Raw genomic sequence first — 10,558 nt, 5'->3', positions numbered from 1 at the left:
TAAATATTAAAATAACACTTATATTTTAACTGCTCACAAACGAACAAACTAATTTAAAATTATTGAAATAAGTAAATTTTGATTATTTATATTTTCAATTATTGAGTATTAATAATTGAAGTTTATGTTAATGACTATTAACTAAAAACACATACTATGTATTGATTTTATTTTGGTAGTGTCTTCAGTATATATAACTCAATTGTTCTTGCAAACACAAAGGAGAGTCACCTTTGATTCTTCTATTTTACCTTTTTTTTGACAGCAACCAATGTCATTAAAAGGATGGTAAATTCCAACCAAGTACATCATTAAAAGACATTGAAAAACAAAAAGTCGAGTTTGAACAAAAAAGTGACCCACATGACAAATTTATCAAATATCATTTCTGGCTCTTAGATATGCCATAGCAGGGCCGAGGGCACTACCTCGCAAAGCTCTATAAGACCACGAGTTCTTGCCAGCAGTCTTACTATCCCACTCACTCTCCTCTAGCAGCTGTTGCTTCTTGGCACTAAGAGCCGCTTTCATTTCATCCCAAGCGCTTACTTCATTTTTGTCTAATATATATAGTAAATGACTCGGTTAATAATGATAATTCAAATTATAAGTCCGTCAATCCCACAAATAGATACCTGAGATGACAGCATTTGTTGGTTTCGCAACAGAAACATTCATAGGATCTTGGTTGACAAGTTCGATAATCCGGACATCATCCAGCAAAGCAAAATCAATCTGAATTGATTGAGAAGTTATGTAAGAAGAAATAAGAACATTAGCTTATTTATAAAAGAAGAAGAGATGGTCACACCTCTAAAGATCCATCTTCTTTATAAAGAGAGTTGTTATCTGGTTGTTCTGAGACTTCTCCTTCTTCTTCTTTTTCTTCTTCTTCATCTGACTTCTTCTCAAAAATAATAGGATATTCTGGGAGTGGAGTTAACAGAATCACATTTGATTGAGAATCAAATCTCGAAGTCTTTCCAACCTTTCAATTCACAAGGAATTTAATTTAATTCAATTACCGATATACTATACATCCTTTGAGCAAATGAGTGATTATAACTAACTTATATACCCTGAAAGAAGAAAGCTCAGGTGTCCAGGATGAAGACAATTCAACAAGACGATAAGCGATGACATCACCATCCTGCAAAAGAAAATAGTTTAATGCCATATTAAGAAGTGGAAAGAAGAAAACATAAAAATTCAACCAACCTGAGGCAGTGTTGATAGTCGTTCTAGCTTTTCAAAGCGGATTGGACTGTACTCCAGGTATGGTTCTTTTTCCTTAGCAGCTCTACCAGAATTTTCGGTGCTCATGTCTTTAGAAGAGTCCACCCTTTTGGCTGAGAATTTTTCTTTTTCTTTACCCCACTTCTGTCCCTGTTTCTTACTAGTGATTCCATTCCACTGAAATGTTTCCTATTGCAAGATCCAGCACAAGTCATATTCAAATTATATATGCCTTTCTTTCCAGTTTCCCACAGAAAAGACAAAGTATTGGCAAGAAACACAACATGCAAATGTAAATGAAAAACCGAAGTAGGGAAGAAAATATTGAACATACCATTGGCAATTGATTTTCTGGGACATTGTGATCTGTGAAAAACACAATATTAGATCAGTAGAACAAATACAGGAAAAAAAGAGCTTTTATTGATTACATAAGGACAGGTAGCACAACAATACTTATTCTACTCGGTTTCTAGTTTTGTATAAAAGTTTTAATTAGTTACCAGTCATTTTCTATTTACAATCATTTAACCAAAATAACCCTTATTTCTGAAAATTAGATTAGAAAAAAACTATATCAAACAACCTCTTATTCTTGTTGATGAAGAGAATCAACCAGTCAAAGCTAATTACAAGACTACCAAACCTTACGCATAATCCATTTAACCTTAGCAAGGTGTGCCTTAATGTATTAAAAAATTTAGATAACATATTCATAATTGCTGATTTAAGGTCATGGTTTGGATGAGTTGTACCTTTTTCCAAGGGCTCAAAGCGAATATGTCCAGGTCTAATTACAATAGGAACAATATCATTATCTCCTTCAGTGTTATGAACTGGTTGATGAGATTTAACAGGGTTCTTTTGCTTTACTTTTTCAAGAGATTGGCACTCAGTAGGATTCATCTGTTCATCAGTTTGAAGGGATTGGAACTCAATAGGATTCTTCTGATTATCCTTTTGAGGAGTTTGGTAATCTGCAGGATTCATCTGTTCATCAGTTTCAAGGGATTGACACTCAATAGCATTCTTCTGATTGTCATTTTGAGGAGATTTCTCAGCATTTTGTGGCAATTTTAAACTCTCCATCTGCCATGGCTCAAAATTAGACATTACAGAAGAAAAAAAAGGTGACAATTGTTATGATACTGGAAATAATGACCAACTACCTCTTTTTTTATAGCTTCCCGCCGCCAGATCCTCTTGGCCTTTTTCCGCCTAGCACTTCTGCTGGGGACCTGAAAAGTCAAATAATCAATCAATTGTCCATAAAGCATGGTGATGGGGATGAGATAATAACCACCATGAAACATATTTAATGAGATGCAAAACATTGAGCCGTTTTGTTATCACATTTAATATCCATAACATGGTCCAAAAAAATCTACATCGTGTTTTCTACAAATCACAATGATCTATAAAATAATCTCTATACCGAATGAGGCACAAAAATACACAATAATATGGATCATGATAAAGGAAAATAATTTGTATACTAAATGAAGTAAAAAGATAACATTCAAATCAGGATCATGGTAGAGAAAATATTTCAGATCATGATCCAAAAAATACTTGTACCAAACCGAAGAAAATAAATCACTTTCAATTTTGAACTTTGGCAATTCTCCAATCGTGATCTTAGATTGGGGCAAAATACCAGGTTCCACAACAACCAATCTTTTTCATCATCATCATTTGAAAAGAAGACCATTGAATTGCAATACTGTATTACGAATTTCCACGAGAGCATTTGAAAATTGATGTTAATCAAACCCATTTCATGTCCAATATTGACAGCCATTTTACATGACATTGGAGACAGGGGAATGTAATTGTGCATATCCCATAATTGTCTTTTACCAATGCCTTTGCCTTTCAGTATGCCTACTATCTCCATACCAAAGAATACGAAGTTCACATGTCAAAAGTCATTAGGTCATGTAAGGATAAATATTCAGGATTCTTTTAGTACCTTTTGAGCTGAAGCAGGTATATCCTCTGACTTCTTGGTAACTGCATCATTTCCTTCCGGATGATTAACACTACAAAATAGAGAATGTACAAACATATTTTATTAGCAAAAAGAGCAATATGCCTAGCATTGAAAACACATGCAATCATGCATATAAACACATGCACCACATATCTACTGCAAGGAAATGAGGCAAAAGTGATGATCTGACAATTAAGCCTTGTCAGCTTTATCTATTACCTAACAAGTCAAATATTTAAGACGTGAATAAATAACTGACTTACTTATGAGTTATGACCAATATTTGTTGGTAGATGTTTTATTTTCCCATAGATTAATTTTTAATAAGGATAGTGGAAATAGTAATACAAGAAATTAAGGTGAACAGACTTTAGGGCATATTTTTACCCCAAATAATCTAATTTTAAGTCCAATGAGACTGCATTTTAAAATCAATAAAATGTTATGCATAGATAGAATGAAAAGGTTGAATGACAGCTTAAACAAATGGAAAAATGCAACCTCGCAAACAAATTAGTCTAGGAGGTAAAATGAGTGTTGCCTTTTCACTTTTAGATTGTAAGAACTGCTAAAATAATAATAGGTACTTTCACAGACCAAATAAAAACAATTGCTACAAAATGAAGAAAAAAATTTACAATGAAATTGAGGAAATTACACAACAGTGTGCAAATTTAAATATGTAAGACATCTACATAATCAATTTGTGTTCTCTAAATAAGCAAGTTGAAAAATACCATGAAATACAAAATTCAGGAGGTGCAATTTCAAGTTTACATAGAAGTATCCAAAATATGACAGAGTGTATACCTCTTTGTTCTCTTCGAGGGCTTATCCTTTGGGCTTTGAGCACAAATGAGTTCATTTTCAGTGGTTGGTATATTCTGATCTTTGCTTGCATTTGTATCCAGCTGGATCTTATTACTCTCATAATCCTCCTTACTAACATTGTTTTCAGACTCTTTGGTGATCTTGTTGCACTTTCTCTTCTTGCTACAAGATACAATGTGATTAATATGTGAATATGAAGAACATCTACATTGAAGTCAGAATAAAACTTGTACAACATACCTAGCACTATGATCTCTTTTGCCTGCTTTTCTTTTCTTTAAAACCGCATCCTTAACTGGACGCTCTACAGGCAAAACATCCACAGACTCATTATCTTTCTCTTCTATATCACTTTCATATCCACCAGTCTCGTTCTCAAACTCCTTGTTTGCTAGAAGTGGTATAGCTGTATGCACGGGCTGCTCTTTGTCCAGAATCATAAGTTGCCTTTCATCTTCACTCTCTTTGATAATATTTGATAACTTGCAACTTTTCTTCTTGACACTGACAGAAAGCCAAACAACAAAAAAACTTAATCCAAGCTCGCTAAGAAAAAGCCTGATATCTAATCATTGAGTTCTTCAAACAGCAGACCTTATTTCATCTCCGTCTTTCAGGATATCTACTGATTCAAACGGCGGCAGCACAAATCCATCCATCTGCAGAGAAACATGACTACTTTAGAACTGAACTGTTTCAATAAACTAGTATTCATCACTCCATTCAAGCATGGAATACAATGTTATACAATCTCATAACTATTATTAACAGGTTTATCAAACGAATTTGATTAGTGTTATAGATACAACAGACGGAGCTGGAGGAAAGAGATAATGGCGAACTTACAGATAGTATGAGGCCATTAGAGCATGTATGAGCGAGTTGAAAAGCGTCAATGAGATAAGATGAGATATCGGAGATGGTCTGGTGTTGAGGATCGAGGAGAATCCAGCTTTGTTTGAGTCCCTCCGATTTCTGTAATCTGGTCAGCATGTGGCGATCTTCAAACGCCACTCGAAGTCTCACTTTCCCCATTGTTGAAGGAATGCAAATGCTTTCTTGCTTGCTTCCGCCTTGGGCGTGAGCGATAGTGAAAGAGGATGCCCAAAACCCCCGAGTTTTTTGCTAACAGAAACCCCCCTTGCCTCAGGATTATTAATAAACCTTATTACCAAAATTGTTATTTTTCACCTCGTAACTCTGTCTCCATTTGAAATTGAAACCGTGATATTTTGATTAATTAAGTCGAATTCTTAACACTAGAGTACTGGGAAATTTGATTAAATCACCCTCATAATAGACCTAATTCCAAAAAAGGCTCACGGTTGATAAACCTTGTAAAAAGGGCATTTTCGCCTTGTGAAATGTCGGTCATGCCCCTGATAAAACTTTTATCGCTGATGTGCGAACATTACATATGCGAGAATCGTGTAATTCTCGCACATCATCATGCGAGCATTACACGATTCTCGCATCTGTAATGCTCGCACATCAGAGTATATAAAGTCTAATTTTTACCCTCGTTACAGATTCAAAATTATGCATCATCTTCTTCTTCCCTCTATAAACCCTAGATATAGAGTTGTTACAATATCTCGCTGTGGAAACTGCAAAGAGAGATCGAGAGAGAGAAGGAGAAGGATTCTCCGGCCGTCGCCAACTCTGTCAGCAGTACCGGTACTGTATCATGATTCTCTTAGTTATTGCGCGACCTATTCGTTTTCATGAATTCTGGTCGATCTTCATTCTGTTATTTGGTAGTCTATCGAGTTGTGTGATTTCTTTTCCAATTGTCACATTTGAGATAATTGATGATGAGTCTTGGTGTGTATAACTGTAAATGTTATCTTGAACCAAGTCTACCAAACATTGGCAAGAGTATATAAGATTAGTTGCATTTTTATTGTTAATTTTTTCATACAATCAGTTTTCGTATATTCAGTTTCATTTCAGATTCATTTCAGATGAATTTTGAAATTCCATGGTGTATTAAATTCTCAATTTTTGAGCTGTAAACTTTATAAGTAGAAGGTTAACAGTTATAGTAGATCACTTTGGAAATAAGCTTGCAGGTTCATAGATTTTCTTAGCGTAGACTTAAACTTCCAATTGTAGTTTGTTTTATATAAACTCAATTAGATCCATTTGATTACTACTTTTTGAGATGTTTTTGGTTTAGTTTTAATATGTTATAAAAATAGCACAAATAGTGTAACTTTGTGGAATGGGTATTGAAGTTAATCTTTTTTCATGGCTTAAGAAACTGGTCTGGAACACCAAGAAGTTTGTCCCCTGCAATTACATCTTTTATGGCTTAAGCCTTAATGGATCTGGCGGTCGCAGATTTTCTAGCCCATCTTCATTTAACAAAAAGCCCGGTTCTGAATCTGTGGTTGATCTTGGGATAATAATAAGGAAATTCATTTATTCGGGTAAAGTCTTTCGTTCTGTTATTCTGAATCTTCATTCACTTTGTTGTATTTGTGCTTCTGCAGCCAACAATCTGGTTTTGAATGATTGTCAAAGTGATGCTGATGGCACAAGCATATCAGTTTATTATTCATATGACCAAGTAAAACAAGCTAAAGATGTCTCTCCAATTATTTTAAGGAATCAAGAACGACGAGGAAGTTTTCGCTGGAGAATTATGCATGAATAAGGTGGAGAATTACGCATAAACAAGGTGCGAATTATACATGAACAATGTGGAGAATTACGCATGAACAAGGTGGAGAATTATGCATGAACAAGGTGGAGAATTACGCATGAACAATGTGGAGAATTATACATAAACAATGTGGAGAATTACGCATAAACAAGGTGGAGAATTATACATGAACAATGTGGAGAATTACGAATGAAAAAGGTGGAGAATTATGCATGAACAAGGTGGAGAATTACGCATAAACAATGTGAAGAATTACACATGAACAATGTGAAGACATAAAAATATGATTATTTTATTGTAAGGAATCTTAATGTAGGAATGACTCATATCATGTATGTATGGGTGAAATCTTATTAAGATTGGATATAATATTAGTTATTGTCACATCCCTTTAACAAATTTTATTACAAACAAATATTATATACTTTATTAATGTCTTTTTAAAATTTCAGAAATTATCCTCTCACTATGTTAAAGGGTTGGATTTAAATTTATCCAAAAAATGATTCAAAACTTGTAACATTATTTTGAATGAGAGTATTGTTTTACATGACAATATCTTGGTGGCAAAATTTTGAATAACAAATCCAAAGGTCCATCATAAGGAGCTTTATATTCATTTAAATATCCCCACACACTTTCTTCAACTTTCTTTCATGATTTTGCTCCTCTAAGTTCCTTCCACATGCTAAAGATAGCCCCAATATATTATCTTCATGCAAAATACAATAACCTGCTCATACCATTAAAAGCATAATGTTAGGTTCAGATTGAGTCTTCCTCTAGCCTAATGTATCATGTCTAACTCGTGACAGAAAGGAGATCTTTGAAGGGTCGCCACCAAGCTCTTCATGAAGAACCAGTAGGTTTAAACCCTTGTGTACCCATGATCGAGGGACATGATACTGTTACAAGGGATTGTTAGGGTTAGGTTTCCTAACCCTAAAATAAGCTGACGGGTAGACGTAGCCCATGTCAGCAGTTCTATTTTTAATTATGCAAAATAAATAATTATAAATAAGGCAGTTAGCCAGATATGGAATACTTAATAAATAATTATTTCTAAGGAAATAAATAAGTATTAATAAGGTATTAACAAAATATATGGAATTAGCGGGAAGTTAATTATGGCAGAGGATGGGTATATAAAGAGGAGATCATAATCTGCAAGGGAGACCCCGACATTTTTACATAAACCTCTAAGGTTAACTTCTCTCTCTATATTTTCTATCTCCTATCTTCTTCTTCTTTATCGTTAAATTCTTACTCACCTAATACTTGTGAATCTCATTCTCACCTCCATTATATTCTATTCTTCACTTAAATCAAGGTATCTCTCATTTATAGCTAGGTTATCAGTTAAATCTACTTTAAGCTATATCATTGGTATCAGAGTAAGTTCTTGGCAATAAGGTGGAAACGCGTATCGACGGGGAGTTGAATGAAATCCGCAGCCGCAATCAAGCGCAAGACGAACGACTGTTGGCTCAAGAGGCCCGATTCGAAAGGATGGAAGCTATGATGGCTTCAATGAGCGATGCAATCAACCGACTAAGCACAACTGGGAATAATCAAGTACCACTAGATGAAGGTCAAAATCTCCGAGGTGATAATCATCGTGATCGCAGACGAGGCGAAGATGTCAGACATCGGGAAGTTCATAACGAGGAAAGGTATCAACCTCCAACTAGGCTGTCGAAGATTGATTTTCCAAGGTTTAACGGCGAAGAGGTGGATGACTGGATTTACAGAGTCGAGATGTTTTTTCAAATAGACCGAACATCAGAAGAATCAAAGATGGATTATGCATGTGCTCATCTGACCGGTCGAGCGCGTTGCAGGTTCAGCTCATATTTACAACACCGACTTCCAGGGCGAGCTATGACATGGAACGAACTGAAGCAGTTAGTTTTGAAGGAATTCGGTCCAAGCGAATTGGATGATCCACTAGACGAATGGAAGGACTTGAAGCAGACGACAACCGTTAAGGATTTCGGTAAGAAATATCTCGATATTACATATAAACTGCCACATCTTACTGAAGAGTACTTCATTAAGGGATACTTAAATGGACTCAAAGAAGAAATAGCCAATCCAATCAGGATACAGAAACCTCAGTCCTTAACTGAAGCGATGAGAATGGCTAAACTTCAAGAACGAACTAATCAGAAATTACAAGATGCTGTTTTTGATTCGTTAGTGCGGCGAGGCTATTTAGCAAACAAGGGAGGTCCATTACTGCCAACTCCGAAGGCTGCATCTTTCCTGAATCGAGGAAATAATAATGGACCGTATAATAGAACATCGACGAACCTTGCGAGCAGTTCTAATAGTACAGGCCAGTACAATAGAGCAACAAATACTATTACAAGAAAAGTCAATTTAGATCAGAAAGCGTATGACGAGAAAAAGAAAAACAATTAGTGCTTCTATTGTGAAGAGAAATGGGAGTATGGTCATAGATGCAGGGCGGGTGCCATTGCGATGATAAATGAACTATTCGAGGAAGAGAATCAGGAAGAAAAATTGGTTGAAACCGTGGACGAATTAGAAGATGGCGTTGCAATGACAATTGAAGGATCAAATACATTTGATACCATGAAGGTGCAAGGAATGGTAGGACGAAATAACGTATATATTCTGATAGACTTGGGAAGTACGCATAATTTTATTAACCCACGAGTGATCAGGAATACAAAATTTGTAACGTCTCCGGCGGTTAAACTAATGGTCACAGTAGCAAGTGGTCATCAATTGGTAAGTACTACCAAATGTCTTGGATTACAATGGTCAGCTCAGGGAATAGATTTCAATGTCGATGCACGATTATTGTCCATTCCCAAGTATGACATTATACTCGGAATAGAATGGTTGGTGACACTTGGTGGAATTCAGTGGGACTTCAAGAATCTGATAATGGAATTTTCATTTAATGGTGAACTGCGGAAGCTACACGGGGATACATCCAATTTGGTTTCCATGATAGAAGGCAGAACATTAGGGAAGGTTATCCGAAAGGGCGCTAATGTGGCTATGCTGAGTATTGGGGAATCAGAAGGGTGTGAATCGGAATTGTATTCCGTAATAATATCTTCACCAGAGGCTGACAAGGAACAAAAATTGGAGAAACTGTTAATAGAGTTTGAAGAATTATTCAGAGAACCTACAACACTTCCACCTACTCGCAATTATGATCATCGAATTAATCTCAAAGAAGGAGCAGGAACCGTTAGCTTAAGGCCATACCGATATCCTGCTCTTCAAAAGGATGAAATGGAAGGCATGATAGAAGAGATGCTTAAATCAGGAGTGATACGCAAAAGTTATAGTCCATTTTCTTCACCCGTTGTGCTGGTAAAAAAGAAGGACAAAAGCTGGAGATTATGCATCGACTACCGACGTTTAAATGAGGTAACTATTAAAGACAAATTTCCAATTCCATTAATAGAAGAACTAATGGATGAGTTATATGGTAGTTGTATTTATTCTAAACTAGATTTAAGATCTGGTTATCATCAAGTCAGAATGAAGGAGGAAGACATTTATAAAACTGCATTCAAGACACATGAGGGTAATTACGAATTTGTAGTGATGCCTTTTGGTTTGACAAATGCACCTTCCACGTTTCAACGAATGATGAATGAGGTTTTTAAGCCTTATTTGAGGAAATTCGTACTAGTTTTTTTTTACGATATTTTGATCTATAGTCGAACATGGGAAGATCACTTAAAACAGTTGCAATTGGTATTCGAGTTACTGAAACAACATCATTTAGTTTTGAAACATTCCAAGTGTGTCTTTGCTTGTTTGGAAGTAGATTACCTTGGACA

General features: G+C 35.4%; 1 protein-coding gene across 1 annotated transcript; it reads right to left on the bottom strand.

Annotated features, from left to right (window-relative positions):
• Positions 1-303: 303 nt before the first annotated feature.
• LOC124920336 (coilin-like) lies at positions 304-5,120 on the bottom strand. The gene is made up of 13 exons (XM_047460803.1): positions 4,907-5,120; positions 4,655-4,719; positions 4,301-4,564; positions 4,040-4,222; positions 3,209-3,278; positions 2,406-2,474; positions 1,992-2,325; positions 1,571-1,602; positions 1,219-1,425; positions 1,079-1,150; positions 812-988; positions 636-735; positions 304-560 (listed from the first exon to the last, which is right to left on the bottom strand). Exons 1-13 carry the CDS (start codon positions 5,093-5,095, stop codon positions 376-378), a joined length of 1,947 nt encoding a protein of 648 aa, XP_047316759.1. The 5' UTR covers positions 5,096-5,120; the 3' UTR covers positions 304-375.
• Positions 5,121-10,558: the final 5,438 nt, after the last annotated feature.

This window comes from Impatiens glandulifera, chromosome 1 (assembly GCF_907164915.1).
Source record: "Impatiens glandulifera chromosome 1, dImpGla2.1, whole genome shotgun sequence".
NCBI lineage: Eukaryota > Viridiplantae > Streptophyta > Magnoliopsida > Ericales > Balsaminaceae > Impatiens > Impatiens glandulifera.
Note: the sequence above shows the minus strand (reverse complement) of the source record. Positions and strands in the feature narration are given on the sequence as shown.